At 50.2% G+C, this 16,074-nt stretch overlaps 1 protein-coding gene across 1 annotated transcript; it reads right to left on the reverse strand.

Moving 5' to 3' along the window:
- Positions 1-7,633: 7,633 nt before the first annotated feature.
- Positions 7,634-15,527, reverse strand: BAK1 (BCL2 antagonist/killer 1). Its single transcript, XM_081294552.1, has 6 exons — positions 15,293-15,527; positions 13,178-13,272; positions 12,081-12,213; positions 11,627-11,770; positions 9,566-9,746; positions 7,634-9,470 (listed from the first exon to the last, which is right to left on the reverse strand). The coding sequence occupies exons 2-6, from the start codon at positions 13,239-13,241 to the stop codon at positions 9,366-9,368; spliced, it is 627 nt and encodes a 208-aa protein (XP_081150678.1). The 5' UTR covers positions 13,242-13,272; positions 15,293-15,527; the 3' UTR covers positions 7,634-9,365.
- Between the last annotated feature and the right edge of the window lie 547 nt (positions 15,528-16,074).

Genomic DNA, 16,074 nt, shown 5'->3' on the forward strand with positions numbered 1-16,074 from the left:
GATTCTCTTGAGTATTATAACAAATTAAGAAATAGACACCTTAAGCTGGGTCATGGTGGTACATGCCTGTAATCCTATGAATTCTGGAAGCTGAGGCACGAGGACTGCAAATTCAAGGGTAGCCTCAGCAATTTAGCAAGGCCCTAAGTTAGCAAGACCTTATCTCAAAATAAAAAATAAGTGTTCCCTCCAGCAGCACATATACTAAAATTGGAATGATACAGAGACGATTAGCATAGCCCCTGCCCAAGGATGACATGCAAATTCTACTGGTCTAGTGGGGTGAGCTGAGTTGGGTGGGCCCATTACCAAAATCTGGAACACTGAGAATACACCTCTGGGTTGGGGTATTGGGGTATAGTTTAGTAGTAGAGCATTTGCTTAGCATGTGTGAGGACCTGGGTTCTATTCCTAGTATTATTTAAAAAAAAATAAAAAAATAAAAAAGCTTTTTTTTTTTTTTGCTGCTGAGGATTGAACCCAGGGGTACTTGAACACCGAATTACATCCTTTTTATTTTCTGTTTTGATACACATCTCACTAAATTGCTGAGGCTGGCCTTGAACTTGCAATCCTCTTACCTCAGCCTTGTGAGTAGCTGGTATTAGAATTGTGTGCCACTGCACCCAGTCAGGTATACCTTATTTTGTAGTACAGAGGATTGAACCTAGGGTTTAACCAGGGCGTGGTGGATGTTAGGCAAGAGCTCTACCATTGAGCTACATCCCCAGCCCAGGCTGGGATTGAACTCATGGTTTCAAGAGACCCTCCTGTCTCAGCCTCCTGCATAGCTGGGGTTATAGGTATGCTCCACCACACCCGGCATAAAACAGGCATAAAACATTTAACTTAAAAGCCAGGTGTGGTGGCACATGCTAAACATGCCTGTGGTTCCAGCTACTCAGGAGGATCATTTGAGTCTAACAGATCTAAGATCAGCTGGGGCAACAGAGCAAAATCCCCTTCTCCAAAAAAATAAAATAAAATAAAATAAAAAAACAGAGAATACACCCCAAGGCCTTTGCAGTAGAAAAGTGGAAATGAGAAGTCAGAGATAGAAAGATGAGTAAGGAACGTACATCTGCCTCAGGGAGGCCAGAAGCAGAAGAGGCACAATGACAAGAAACCTTGGTGCCAGGGCGGCCCCTGAGAAGCTAGGAGTCCAATGTAATAGGAGATCCCATCCTTCCCCTGACCCCCTTTGCTCCAGCTCTCTCCATCATTTTCTACAAGTTACTTTTCACTTAGAATAAACTGTTCTAGGTCTCTCCCTGTCACACACTAGATTTGAGACAAATTATGCAGCATCACACAACCTGGTAATAGGCTATATTTGGTAAAGAGAAAACAAGTGGTCAGCCAAGCGTGGTGGCGCAGGCCTGCAATCCCAGCAACTCTGGAGGCTGAGGCAGGAGGATCACAAGTTCACACCAGCTTCAGCAATTTGGTGAGACCCATCTCAAAATAAAGAAGAAAAAGGGCTGGGAATGTAGCTTAGTGGTACAGTGCCCCTGGGTTTAATCCTCTCTCTCACACACACATACACATATACACACACAAAAGTGCCCCTGGGTTTAATCCTCTGACACACACACACACACACACACACACACACACACACACAGTGTCAGGAGGAAGGGGGGCTGCATGGGTCCCTGACCCTACTCTCTTCCTGTGGGAGGCCACCAACACAGCAGCAGCTGGGTCCACAAAGGATCTTCCTACCATCCCTCTACCTGTGCATAGGGCCAGCCTGAGAGAGTGACCTTGTAAACCTAGGAACATCAGGCTGCTTGACACCCCACCCCCACAGTCTGGGGTAGGGTGCCAGCCCACTACAAGAACTGTCTGAGGCTGTTGTCATTGAGCAAGGCTCACTGTCAGATGCAATCAATACCATGGCACACTGGTTTTTCTTTTTTGCAAAAATGTTTTTTTTTTTTTTTCTTTTAAGTTTTTACAGTGCTGGGGATTGAATCCAGGGCCTTGTACATACTAGGTAGGTGCTGTATGTCCAGCCCAAAGAGGGATTGTATGGCTTACTGGCAAGGAGAGCAGGAGCTATAAACTCAACTCTCCCTCCTAGATTGGATTAGTCGGTAGTGGGGGAATTCATAGGAAGGGAGGGAGGATAAGCAGCTTATTGGTTGAATGACAAGAAGGTACATGTTTCTTGGGAAGGTTATGTTCAGCATGAAAGATTTCTTTTTTTTTTTCACCTTTTTGTGGTGCTGGGGATTGAACCCAGGGCCTTGTGCATGCAAGGCAAGCACTCTACCAACTGAGCTGTATCCCCAACCCTGCACGAGGGATTTTGAGTTTGTGATGTCATTAAATAGGACAAACTGGCATCTGCTCATGTCCATTTTTGAAAGGCTAATTTCAAACCCCTAAGAATCTTTTTTTTTCTTTGCAGTGTTGGAGACTTAAACCAGAACCTTGTACTTGCTAGGTAAGCACTCTATCACTATGCTACATCCCTAGCCCCAAACCCTAAGAATCCTTAGTAAGAACCTGGAGGCTTTTCCTGGAAGACAGCTTAAGAACTTTGTTATTGAAGGAATTTATGTCAAATGTGTCTAGGCCTCAGCTGATTTCCATGCCAGCCTGGACATTGTAGGCCTGTGCATATTATAGTGTTCCATGAGGGTAGGGATGATGCTCAGAGAAGGCAAAGCCATGTGTGGGATACTCAGAACAGTTCCCAGTCCTGTGATAAGCTGAGTTTGGGAGCCTAGGTGTGGCTCCTCTCACCAGGAGAGTTAGGCCCTTGTTCAGGCCACCCAGAATGAAAGTCCAAGGTCATGTTAAGACAGTCTTGCTGGGTGTGATGGTGCACACCTGTAATTCCAGTGGCTCAGGAGGCTGAGGCAGGAGGATTGTAAGTTCAAGGCCAGCCTCACACACTAAGCAAGGCCCTAAGCAACTTAGTTCAAAATAAAAAAATTTAAAAGGGCTGGGGATGTTTCAGTGGTTAAATGCCCTTGGCTTCAGTCCCTAGTACCAAAAAAAAAAAAAACAAAAACTTTCCCATTACACATTATACTACACATACTACCAGGGGAATTCTCATAGTCCCTTACTAGGGTATCACTTGGGTTTTAGTGCTGCCTATAGCCCTTCTTTACATTTTGTTGTTGTTTTCTTTTTGCAGTACTGGGGATTGAACTGAGGGGTGAATTACCACTGAGCTACAACCCTAGTCCTTTTTTTATGTTGAGGTTATCCTAAGTTGCCAAATTGGTATCAAACTTGAGATCTTCCTTGCCTCAGCCTCTGGAGTTGCTGGGATTACAGGTATGTGCCACAACACCGGGCTCTTGTGTTTGTGTATGAGAGAGAGAGAGAGAGAGAGAGAGAGAGAGAGAGAGAGAGAGAGAGAGAGATAGAGAGATAGAGATAGGGATGGGGATTGAACCCAGGGCCTTGTGAATGTTAGGTAAGTGCTCTACCACAGAGCTACATGCCCAGCCCACTGTTCATATTCTTGAGGAAGCCCAACCATCCACTAGAAATAAACTGGAAAAGATGCCTTCTGCTGGGTTTTCTTTGTGACTAAAACACTCAGGGGTTACTCCAGGGGAACTGGGCTAACTGGGCTGCACGAAATAACCACACAAGAGACACAAATACCTGTTTCTTTGGGGTTGCTGTAACGGCTCCTCTGACCTTAAGGGTCTTCAGAAAAAAGAGAGAGCCTGTACGTGCTGACCCCTTTTATTGAGGAGAAGCCATTCAAATGAGGCAAGGGGTCAGGTTTCAGGGGGCTGAGTCTAGATGATGTCCACTGTCAGCAGGTTGATTGACATCTAGGTAGGCCACACCCAAGGGCAAAGTAAGAGAAGGGGACACTCAAAGGGTGTCTTCATGGAACATTCTATCCCAAACAGGGAAAGGGGTGATATTACAAAAGAACAGGTGAGCGTAGCTCCACCCATGGGGCTGTAGGAAGGCACGCCCACCATGCACAAGACACTGTCACTGGAACCCAAGAAGGACGGGGCAGTCTAGCAGCAGCTGCTGCCTGAAGCCTCATCACCCAGGCAGGGAGTGACTCAGTCATGGTAAAGTTTGGTCTCCCACAGCCTTCAATGGGATCAGAGGTCAGGTTAGAGAGAATTAGGTCAAAACATGAGAAAGTTGGTGAGTCCAGCTTCCATGTAGCCAGTTATCACATAAGTCTGTGCCATGAACTTCACAGAATAGGTTCACCTGGTGATGTCTTGGGGCACACAGCTTTGAGCTGTCTTTATGCTGTGTCCTTAGCCAAAGCTGACTGGAAAAGGTTGAGGCACTGGGAACCAGGGATAGTTCCAAGATTGCAAAGAAAGTGTTGAGAAAAATGGGGCTAAGAGTTGAATTGATTCCTACGTTGATTCTAACCATCAATCCCTACTCCTGTTACTCACCAAATGTCACACACTCACTTTCACGACCTCACATGCATACTCTTGGTGCCTACCCCATCCATTGCAAAGTCACATACTCCAGGTGTAGGAAGATTCTGTGGTTTCAATATTTGTGTCAACCATTATACCACTTCATTTTGATATGATTGAAGCTATCTTGAGTCATAGCCATCAATCCCCCAAGTAACCCTAACCTGGTTTTTCCTGCATAGTTTCTCAGCAAACCATAAATAGATAAAACCATTAGGGTCATATGTGGGACTTGATAATCGGACCCTAGCTCTAGGTATGAGACTGCTTAAGATACACCAGGTTCATTCCAACCTAGATGAAGTTACCTTTTGTCCTAATGCAAATATGCCCCTCTTTCTAACCCAAATTGTGTGGCTCCAACTAGTCTCTCTGCTGCTCAGGGCCACACTTTCATCAGTAAGTCCCCCAAGAACTATGCAATCCAGGAACTGTCTGCCTTTCTTGGTCTCAGAGCACTCTGAGGCCAGTCCTCATAGTTATGAAGGGACTTTTCTCAAGTCTGGGTTTTGCCTGTTGTTCTCCATCACCTGATCTTGGTCATGCGAAATCCCCCCTCTAATGCATCCTTCATCAAAATTTCCAGGGGATCTGCTTCTAATCACAGCTCTCTCAGTAGGTTAGTTCATTACTTTTTGTTCTATTACCCGGTGAACTGAATCCTCCTGGTGTCCACATCTTACTTTTATATCCCAGGAGCCTTGTGTTCATCTTTCCCCCTTATGTTTATTTTTAACATGTCCCAGCAGTTGGTGAGAACACCCCAGAAACTGGATTTTGCTGATCTTCTGATCCCTGACTTTGAACACCTCCAGCAATCTTTGGTAACTCCATACACACACATCACATCACACACACACACACATCAGATGATGAGTATTTGTTTTGCTCAAACTGAATTAAATATGCATTTTACAAGTGTCTGGAATCAGGGGCCTATGCATTTGATGTGTGTAAAATTGGAACAGGATATGGTGTTTCCATTTATTTTAATTAACTAAATAATTCATTTTAGTTTATTTTTATGGTATCCAGGTGGCTAGGATAAAAACTTGTTCAAATAAACTGAGTGGTTTTAGAAAAAGGATTTTTTCAAATAAAAGGATTTGAATGGACATTCAGTGACCTAAAATCTACTTTCTACAGAGCAGATAAAATAAATACATGCCTGGCGCAGTGGCATGAGGATCCCAAGTTCAAAGCCAGCCTTAGCAGTTTAGTGAGGCTCTAAGCAACTCAGCAAGACTGTTTCTAAATAAAATATATAAAAAGCTGGAGATGTTGCTCAGTGGTTAAGCACCGCTGGGTTCAATCCCTGGAACAAAAAACAAAAACAAACAAACAAAACACATGAAGGTGCAACTTTGGGGGTAGGGGTTAGGAGAATGCAAGGCTGCTGTCAACAAGGAGAGATATTTATACTGAAACTGTAGAACTGAGCAGATGACAGCTAAACACTGCTCCTTTCCCATGGCTTCCCTGTGAGCTCAAGGGTACCAAACTACAAGGAATCAGACATATTGGTGGAAATAAGTCCCAATTTCAGAACAACTACAACTTTTGAGGAATAAAGTAAGTTCACTTGTTTTTTTTTTTTTTTTTTTTTTTGAGGGGGGTGGGGGGTTATTGTTGCAATGTTGATTGAACATCCCCAGATTTTTTTCATTTTTAATTTGGAGACAGGTCTCGCCAAGTTACCCAGGTGGCCTCAAACTTGTGATTTTCCTGCCTCAGTCTCCTGAGTTACTCAGATCACAGTCGTGCCTCACTGGGTTCCCGACCCACAAGTTTCGTTGATTCAATAGCCTTAATTCCTGCTCCCTTCTGTTCCCTAGCCCTTGGCTTATTCTGGCTAACCTAACTTTAATCCCCTTGGTTTTCACAACTCCAGAATGCATTGGATTTAGGTTTTTGAAACTTTATCTTGGTAGCAGAATAAAGGGTGTGGAGGGTGCCAGGCTAGGCAAAGACAAAATAAATAAAAAGAAAAGAAGAAAGAAAGAAAGATGGATGCAACTCAGAGAAGAGTCCCAAGAAGCATGAACATGGTTTCCGCTCACCAGCACCGCAGGAAAAAAAAAATCCAACCCAATTAGGTGAAGGCCAAAAGGCAAAAATCGTTTGAGGCTCTCCACGCCTTTCAGGATAGTGTTCCAAGTCCTTTCTTAAAGAAGCAGAGAAGATCACACAGTTCCTGCCACTGCCCACCGCAAGTCATCCGCAGCTGTTCCCTCAGTGCCTCACGCTGTTATCATCCCCCAAACCGCAAAAGCTAGCGGAAAGGGACACGTCTTCGGAGACCCCGCCCACAAAAGGGTACGCTTGCGTGCTCGACGCAGCGGCGGCCATTTTGGTCTCGGGCAGCCGCGCACCCTGAGCCTCACTGTGAGATTGAGGGTGGCTCCGCGGCTGCACAGGGATAGCTAGAGGCCACCTGGCACCCTTTGCCACGGCGGGTACATGGCCGCGAGACCATGGGCTTCCTTGCCCTTCTGTCTCCAAGTAAAACCTATAGCCATTATTCAGATAGCCTATGCTAGCTGCCTGTCCTTTCCTTCCTGAGTGACTCTGGGGAGGAACCTGCTTCCTGATCTGTCAAGTGGACACTCGAGAACACACGCGTGCACCAACCCCATACGTTTTAAAAAATATATTTTTATTAATTATTGATGGACCTTTATTTATTTATATGTGGTGCTGAGAATCCAACCCAGTGCCTTGCACATGCTAGGCAAGCGCTCTACCACTGAGTCACAACCTTAGACCCCCTGCTGCCCATAACTTTAATTTTGGGCATTGATAATAAATTCTCAGCATAAAGCCTGGCACATAGTAACATAAATGTTGTGTATGAGCTCTTCCTGGTTGTAGCAGGTCTTGCAGCAACCATCCTTCCTGCCACTACTGCCCCAGCCTCTGCTTTTTCCTTTTCACCACTGATAGTGAAACAGACTATTAAAGCCCTTGTGGAGAGGAAAGGGGCTTGGCAAGCCAGCACGGTCACGGGTCCTCTTGGACTCACATGTGACAGTTTTGGAAGGGTGTCAGAAACACAGACCAGGGAGCCCAGGACTTGAAAAGACTTGGTAGATTTTGGAACATTTCAACGCCCCCATGCTTGTTATTTTTATCACCTCTGACTGCCTCCCTTTAGGGACTCCCATGCAGAATCAAGACTCCTAGAATGAAAAAAGCCCTGTGTGTGTGGTGTGCCTGTGGCGATATCAGGAAGGGGGAGCTGGGACATTGTGTCCCAGGCAGAACTAACGTGGGGGAGAAGAGCCTTTTGAGCCAGCATAGGCAGCAGGCCCAGGGAGGGAGAGGAATTCAGGCCAGACTTGGGGTGGCCTAGGGAGTCCTCAGTCTTGTGTAGCTGCTATACCTACTCAGTAGTCAAAGGGTCCCTGGCTTCTTAAAGGGGTGAGAAATGACCTGGAACCCAAAGGAATGGGAAGTCCATGGAGAAGGGCCTAGAGTTGGTGGGGAGGGACCAAGGTCTTCTAGTCAACGGGGTGGAGAATAACACCCAATCTCAGAATTCTGGAGGCTTACTGAGATCTTTTTCAATAATAAGACAGGTACCTGTCAGCATGCTCAGCTTCCTGCACCCCAGCCTGATGGAGAGAGGTAGCAGAGGATACAGAAATACCAGGTGGGGGATTGCACAGTTTATTTCCAAACACAGTCAGAGGACAGGGTGTCAGGTGGCCAGCAGTCTCCATCTGCATCCCCTCTCTGCATTTGGCTTAATCAACAACTTCCCTCCCCTTGTCCCCAAGTCCCTAGGCTGTGCAAGATAGAGAAGGTACTGCCACTGCCTCCAGGAGGAGCCTAGGCAGGCGAGGAGCATGGAGTGTGGGGTGGGGGTGGAGTTCAAGTATTCACAGTTCTCCCATTCAGATTACACTATGCCCAGGCCATGAGGCAATTCCAGCTTCAGGATGGCTCCTGATGATAAAGACCCCCTCCCACTCAGACACTGCCTCTGAGCTCTCCTTTTTCTTAAAATAAACCAAGCCCTAGGCCCTGCAACTGGCAAGCAGGGGCCTCAGCACACCTGCTTACCCAAGAACCCAAGGGAGGGTCTTTACCTGTAGTGACTGGATTGGAAACAAGTGGTTTCAGGTGAGGGGAAGGGGAAGAACTGAGAGGACCTGGGGGTGGGTAAGGTGGCAGGCTTGGAGGGTCCTGATGGATATGTTCAGAACATTCTAGTCTGCACTGCCACCTCCAATCCCACCTCTGCCTCACACCCCAGGCCCAGAATCCCTGAGAGTCCAACCACAAGGCCAACATGGAGTGGAGGAGTGGGGGAGTGGGAGCAGGAGGGGAGCGGAGCAGGAGGGGAGCTGAGCAGGTCCTTGACCCCCTACACCAACCAGTCCTGTTCCTGGGAGCCATGTTTAGGGAGGGCCAGGACTGTACTCAAGTCCCACCTCTCAGGCTCTGATCTTCCAGAATAGCTGAGTCCTGGGGGGCACAGGGTTGATCCACTGACCAGCATACCCTAGATATCCTGACCCTGGACAGAGTGGTGGGAAAGGGGATGGGTCCTCCCAAGGGTATATAAAAAGCTAAAACCATTAGAACTTCCTGGGAAGAAGTGGTTCCCAGCCTCTTGCCTCCCTAAGGTATCAATCTCCCCAGCCCCCTAAAGACAGGACTAAGGGGGTCCCAGAGAACTGAGGAAAGAGGCTACAGCCTCTCTCTGACAGGATAGTGCCCAGAGAAGGGGCCCATTAGCACCATGCAATGTTGGGGCACCTGTGTGGCCTGAATGACCCCTGGACGGGGTCCACTGCTGGAATGCCCACTTGCTAAAGCTTCTGTACTCTTGGGGGGAACCCCTGCAGGGGAGAGGGGAGGGAGTTTTGGCTAAAATCCAGTCAGGTGTCCCCACTTGAACCCCAGAGGGCCCCCCAGGAGTCATGACTTGAAGAATCTTCGTACCACAAACTGGCCCAGCAGAACCACAGCCAGAACCACCAGCACATTCCGGATTGGGCCGTTGCCCAAGTCCAGGGCTGCCACCTGCCAGAAGAGACAAGGTGGTCAAAGAAAGGCTGATACCGGGCCCCAGGGCAACCCCAGCAGCAGGAAGGATTGGGTGACCCCCAGGCACTCACCCAGCCTCCTCTCTGTGCAATCCACCGGGCAATGCAGCGATGCAACATGAAGTCGACCACAAAGTGGGTCACTTGGCCCAGGAAGCCTGTCAGGCCATGCCGGTAGACGTGTAAGGCCAGGCGATAGCCAAAGCCCAGGAGAGCCACCACACGGCCCCAGTTGATGCCACTCTCAAACAGGCTGTGAGCAGAGCATGCCACAGGTCAGTGGAGAGCTCCTGGGGGCCCCTTCCACCTGCCCTCCCTCTCCTGCCTCCTTGTACCCCACCCCTCTCCCAGATGGGAAGCTAAATGGCTTAGCTGCGAATCAGGGCCGCAGAGGCTGCCTTAGTCTGGCCTTGATTTGGGAAGGGCCTGGGTCTCTGTGAAAGGAGAAATCTCAGAGGGCATAGGAGCTACTACTGGAGTGTAGCTTCCCAAGGCCACAGGCCAACAAGGCACAGAAAGGGCAGAGGGTAGATGAGCGGACAGAGGAAGCAGGGAGATTACCTGTGGATGTTGCTGCTGGCCTGGCAGCCCGAGGGGACAGCAGAGAGAAAACGACAGAAGAGAGATTAGGACAGCTCCCAGAATTACAGCAGCATGGGGGCATGGTGGCTAGACATTTTAGCTCTGAGCACTAATTGTAAGTCTATGACCTACTCGCACCTTTACCACCTTTACATTTCCCTGACACTCCAGGTGCCATGGTGCACTCCTGTAATCCCAGCGGCTTGGGAGGCTGAGACAGAAGGATTGCAAATTCAAAGCCAGCTTAGGCAACAGTGAGGTTCTAAGCAACTCAGTGAGACCCTGTCTCTAAATAAAATATAAAGTAGGGCTGGGGATATGGCTCAGTGGTTGAGTTTCCCCGAATTCAGTCTCCGGTACTAAAACCAAACCAAAACAAAACAAAAAACCAAATTTCCCTGACACTGTTTCCCTAACTCATGTGGAAATGATGGCTGACACTTTGCAAAAGAGGACACTGTTCTAAGTGTATTTTTCCTACTTCAAAGATCAAGAGACCAAGGGGTAGAAGTTTCACAACTGCAGTTAGAGACAAAGCTAGGATGAGGCTGGGTGTGGTGGCACATGCCTGTGATCCTATCAACTCAGGAAGCTGATGTTGGAGAATCACAAGTTCAAGGCCAGCCTTAGCAATTTAGTGAGGCCCTCAGCAACTTAGCAAGACCTGCTTCAAAATAAAAAATAAAAAAGGGCTGGGATGTGGCTCAGTGGTAAAGCTTCCTGGGTTCAATCCCCAGCACCAAAACCAAACCAAACCAAACCAAACAAACAAAAACCCACCACCAACAACAAAAAAACTGAGAGTTGAATCAGGATTTTTTTTTTTTTTTTTTAAAGAGAGAGTGAGAGAGGGGAGAGAGAGAGAGAGAGAGAGAGAGAGAGAGAATTTTTAATATTTATTTTTTAGTTCTCGGCGGACACAACATCTTTGTTGGTATGTGGTGCTAAGGATTGAACCCGGGCCGCACGCATGCCAGGCAAGCGCGCTACCACTTGAGCCACATCCCCAGCCCAGGATTTTTTTTTTTTTTTTCTTTTTTTGAGGTTCTAGGTATTGAACCCAGGGCCTCACACATACTAAGCAAGCACTCTTCCACTGAGCTTTTGGTGGCTTTGCTCCCTATATGAGATTGCCTCTTAGGTACCAGATTATCGGGAGCCATTTCCAGGTCCTGGGGGGGTTTAGTACCTTTAGCATCTCTGGGCCATCCTTAGACGGCCCATCTTACCCTCCCAACCCAGGGCCCCCCACAGTGTCCTGATCTAACCGGTCAAGTCCTTGGTGTCAGAACTCATAAGAGCTGTGACCTTATGCCCAAAAGACAAATCTGGAACTGAGAGAGAGAGAGAGAGAGAGAGAGAGAGAGAGAGAGAGAGAGAGAGAGAGAGGGGCGCCAAGACCACATGTGAGCTAACAGACACCAGGGACTGCACACATGTCCCCTGACACTGACAAGAAAGAGTGTGCCTGTCCATGCTGGGGAGACCATCACATAGGCAGGGTGCAGCACAGTGGTGACGGGACAGCAGAACAGAGTGACAGCCGGGTACCTGGAGGCGATCTTGGTGAAGAGTTCATAGGCATTCGCAGCTGTAGGTTGTAGTTGTTCAAGCATGCTCTGGAACTCAGAGTCGTAGCGCCGGTTGATGTCGTCACCAATCACAGCGAGCTGCCGACCCACCTGCCCCATGGTACTGCAGGAGTAGGAGGCAGTGGGAAATGGGCTTATAGCAGAGGGGTTCTGCCCAAGGGGCCCCGGCCTTGTGTACCTCTCCTTGAAGGTCCCTGACAGTGTTAGCTGACATGAAGGCGGGGCTCAGGGACAAGGGGAAGGCATGTGTCAGAAAGGGTGCATGATCTTTTATGGGAGTGGGAACCCAAATGAGAAAGGAGTGGTAATGGGAGGAGAGAAGCCCCCCAGGCCTCCCTGGCTCCCAGGACCCACACATAGCCCCATATGAGCCTCTGTCCCCTTATAGATGTCCCTACGGGGCTAGGGCTTACCTGGTAGGTTCTAGGGCCAAGACCATCTCTGGGTCAGCAGGGGCAGCTGCTCCCTCAGCCTCCTGCTCCTGCCGGTGACGGTAATAAACGTAGCTACGGAAAACCTCCTCCGTGTCCCGGACTACCTGCTGCTCTGAGATCAAAGCTGGGAGTCAGCAAGGGAAGACTGGACCCTAGCAGTGCATCCTTTGTGGGGGGCTCTGTGTTCCTCAAAGCCATGACTGTCCTCACCCGAGATAGAAATGTTCCCCCTCCGGCCCCGTGGTGGACACCTAGTGCTCACTCTGGGGTCCTCTGCTGGGATATTCACTCAGTCCTCACAATCAACTGGGAAGGGGGAAGAGTTCCAGTTTATAGAAACCACAGCAGAGGGTGACCAAGTAATGTGCACAAGGTCACACAACTGGAACCAGCAGTGGAGCCAGGGAGTAATTCCAGACATGTGGGCTCCCGAGTTTACCTCTATGTGCATGAGGCACCCAGGCCTTGGGGAGAGACAGAATTCCAAGTGGTAGCTTTGGGCCAAGAAAAGTCACAAAGGGAGATAGAGTCATGAGACCTGAACCCCAAGTCCAAGGAACAGCCTCTAGTGAGCCTTAAGCTTGGCCTCCCTGCCATCCACTTGGAAGAGAGAAGGCAGGCGGCCATCTTACTTCCTCCCCCAAGTCACAACAAATGAGTTTTCGGCGGACTCCGCTCAGTGATAAGCCAGTTCACTTCCTTATTTCTCCTCCTACAGGGATACAACAGCCAGGCCCCATCCTCCTGCCCTCCTTCCTCACCTTCAATCCCGCCCTCTGCGCAGGGAGGGCACTGTGCCCTCTTGCATGCTGGCTCCTGGGCCTGTCCCAACCTCTGGACCTTCCCAGCCCAGGCTCCGCCCACTCAAGCTTGACTCAAGCTCCAACTCCAGCTCCCATTTCTGAGCCCAAGGGGCCACCAGCCTTAGACTGGGAGATACATTCCTCCTTTATTCAAGGAGCTGAGCTGAGGTAGGACCTCAGCCCTTAGTCCTCTCGGCCCTACCCACATGGGCTCCCTCCAGCCTCCAGATAACCCTTGTGTCTATGGGAGTTCATGGTCAAGAAGACCCTTACCAGAATCGGAGGTTGGCTCTCCACATTCCTCACTGGGAGGACCTGGGCCTTGCCCGGATGCCATTTTTCAGGTCTTAGTAGAGGACAGGGTCAGCCTGTGGGAATGAGTAAGAAAAAGCAGAGATAGGTATGGGCTCTGACCAGGGACCGGAGAGAGGCTGCCTCTACCTTGGGTCCCAGCGGTATGTTCCAAGAGGAAAGAGATCTCACTGAATGACTCACTGGCCATCATTCTAAGGAGATGGGGTCAGAAAGGTGAGGCAGTTGGGGCTGGGAATACAGCTCAACTGGTAGAGTGCCTGCCTCACATGCCCAAGGCCCGGGGTCCAACCTCCAGCACCACCAAGAAAAAAAAAGAAGAAAAGAAAGGTGAGGCATTAGGGAGAGACCAAGGTATCTAGGTATCTGTACTGGCAATCAGGACCTTTTGGAGGGGTAAGGTCACAGCCATGCCCTGGTGGCTCTTGTGTCCCATTTCACATCACTAGTTTCAGAGGTTGAGGTTTCTTTCAGTTACTCCTAGGGCCACCTGCAGGCTCTCTAGCCCACACTACCACATTTGACCCCTCCCAGCCAGTGACCCTTGAGGGCCCCTGGCTGGCAGAAACATACTTTTTTTCCAACTCAGACCTTTCAGCAAACACCTCCTGAGAGCCTGCTGTGTACTCCTACCACTTAAGTATTGAAAACCCACCTACCCCAGTGAGATAAGGCATCACCACCCTCAGGGACAGGTGGGAAAAGGAAGGCGAGGTGCGGTTAGTGCCTGAGGCCATACAGCTAGTCGGGGGCAGGTCAGGACGGTTATCTGATCTCCAGGAGTGCACACACCGTTTATCTTCTCTTCCAGTTTGTGGATTTGGGATTTCAGAGGGTGTCTTTTTTTCCCCGGGGCAGCTCTCTCCATCCGGCAACTCCCCGTCTGTGCCCTCCCCACTCCTGCAGGACCTCAGGAGTCAGCGTGACACAGCCCCCAACCTGCCTCACACCACGCAGCTCTGCCATACACCTGTGCTCCGGTTCCCAGCCCCAGTTTTCCTCTTCGCCCAGTCCGGGCATGGCCTCGATTCCGGCAGAGGGAGTATTTCCTGATTTCAACGGTTTCACTTTCAGTTTGTGCCCCTTCCAGAGCCCCACTTATTTCCAAGTGTCCTCCATCACCCTGGCAGGAAGCGCCCCTCCTCCCGTCCTTGAAGAGGATTCAGCCCCACCCTGTATCCAGGGCTGCAGACCCCTACCTGGCCCCAGGCCTACATTCCCACACTCACCCTCCTTCCGCTTAGGCCTGGGATCATTTTTGAGTTACCTAAGAGCTCCCTGAGAAGAGGTAGCGGAGCACTGACCCACCTGTACACTCAGTTTTTCCTACCTCTACCCTCTTAGGGACAAGGATGAGGCAAAGGCAGACCCTCCCCTCCCCCACCCCTGGGCGCCAGGCCTTGTACAGCTCTTTGCCTGCACACCTCACCCCCCAGCCTCTTCCTAAGATGCCCTTTCCTCTTCTCTGGTCTCCAAAATCTGGTCCCCCTGGGACAGCACTGCCAGGGGATGCTGATGGAATCGCCAGCTCCCTCTAACTCCTTCCTCCCCAGGGGCTCACTGCTGGAGAGCAGACGGAGTCTCAGAACAGCCCCCAAAGCCGGCGGCCTATGCTCACCAGGGCCTCCGCCTACCCCCACCATCCCAGTGGCCTAACTTCCCATTCCACCCCCATCTCCTTGGCTTGCTGGGCCTACGAAAGATGTTCCCCAGGAAGATACGCCTGGCCTGGCCCCAGACCCAGTCTAGAGATCCCGGGGCAGCAGAAAGCTCTGTGAAAGTATTATTCCCTACCCTTGACCTTGGCTCTGACCTCCTCTCCCAACCCCCCCAGATTGCTAAATTGCCTGGTTCTCTGGCATTCAGGGCCATCCAGGGCCAAGGCTAGAGGGGGAGCTATCTGGGAAAGGGGAGCCAGAGGTAGCCTGTCGCGACCAGACCCCCAGCGGGGCATGGGGACCTGCCTGGGCAAGTCTCGAGACTTCTCCTCCCTACCCGGCTCTCGGTGGGCTCTCTGCCTCACGCTGGGGCTGAAACTTGCAGGATTAGGGAAGATGGAGGGAACTGCCGGCTTACCTGTCCAGTCTCTGGTCCAGAGCCGGAAAGCTCGGCAGGGCCAAGGCCGAAGATCCCCAAGGGCTGGTGGCTGCTCCCAGCGGCAGGGTTTTGGGCTCAGCTTCCAGGAACCGGTGTCAGTGCATTCCTGGTGTCAGGATGCAGCCCTTGCTTGTCCTGGTGCGGCCCCAGGGACCCGCGCGGCTCCACCGATCCTAGAGGTGCCGGCAGCACCCAGCTACAATCAGCTCCCTCTAGAGGAAGTTGCTTGGTGGCCACCGGATGCGGATGCACAGGCCTATAGCCTGGAGGCACAGGCTGGGCGGGCTGTGGGGGGAAGCTGGTCCTCACTCTCTCCCCCTCCTCTCTCTCCCCCTCCCCCTGCCCACTTCCCAGCCAGACGGAGAGGCTTCCTGGGGCTCACTGCTTTTCCCCATCCCTTATTCCAGTCCTACTTGATTTTCCCTCTCTTCCCTCAGTCAACACTAATAAAAAAACACGATTGGGAAGTTTCTTAAGCACCTCAGCTTAGCAATGCAGTTTAGAAATCATTCTTTCCTCGTATCTTCCCCACACCTTTGGAAGTCGGGATGGTTGACTAGGCCCATTTTACAAATGGACAAAGTGAGGCTGGCTCTACTGGTTTGAGGAACTCTCCCAAGGTCACCGACCTGGGTTCATGGTCAGATTCGTGGGTGCTTCGGGGAATACCACTACTAAACTGGGATTCAATATACAATCAAATCTGGGCAACGAGGCACCTTGGAAGTCTCTGGGATCCCAAATCTTGAAGGTGACTGGCA

The sequence above is a fragment of the Spermophilus citellus genome, assembly GCF_964194105.1.
Source record: "Spermophilus citellus genome assembly, chromosome: 5".
NCBI classification, from domain to species: Eukaryota; Metazoa; Chordata; class Mammalia; order Rodentia; family Sciuridae; genus Spermophilus; species Spermophilus citellus.

Bases quoted from the DNA above. Each gene is read 5' to 3' on its own strand.
- BAK1 (XM_081294552.1), bottom strand. From the start codon at position 13,241: ATGGCATCCGGGCAAGGCCCAGGTCCTCCCAGTGAGGAATGTGGAGAG. The intron at 11,771-12,080 runs GTAAGCCCTAGC...CTACTCCTGCAG, and splicing joins TTGGCCCTAGAACCTACCAG to TACCATGGGGCAGGTGGGTC. The intron at 9,747-11,626 runs GTACCCGGCTGT...CTCTGCTCACAG, and splicing joins TTCACCAAGATCGCCTCCAG to CCTGTTTGAGAGTGGCATCA.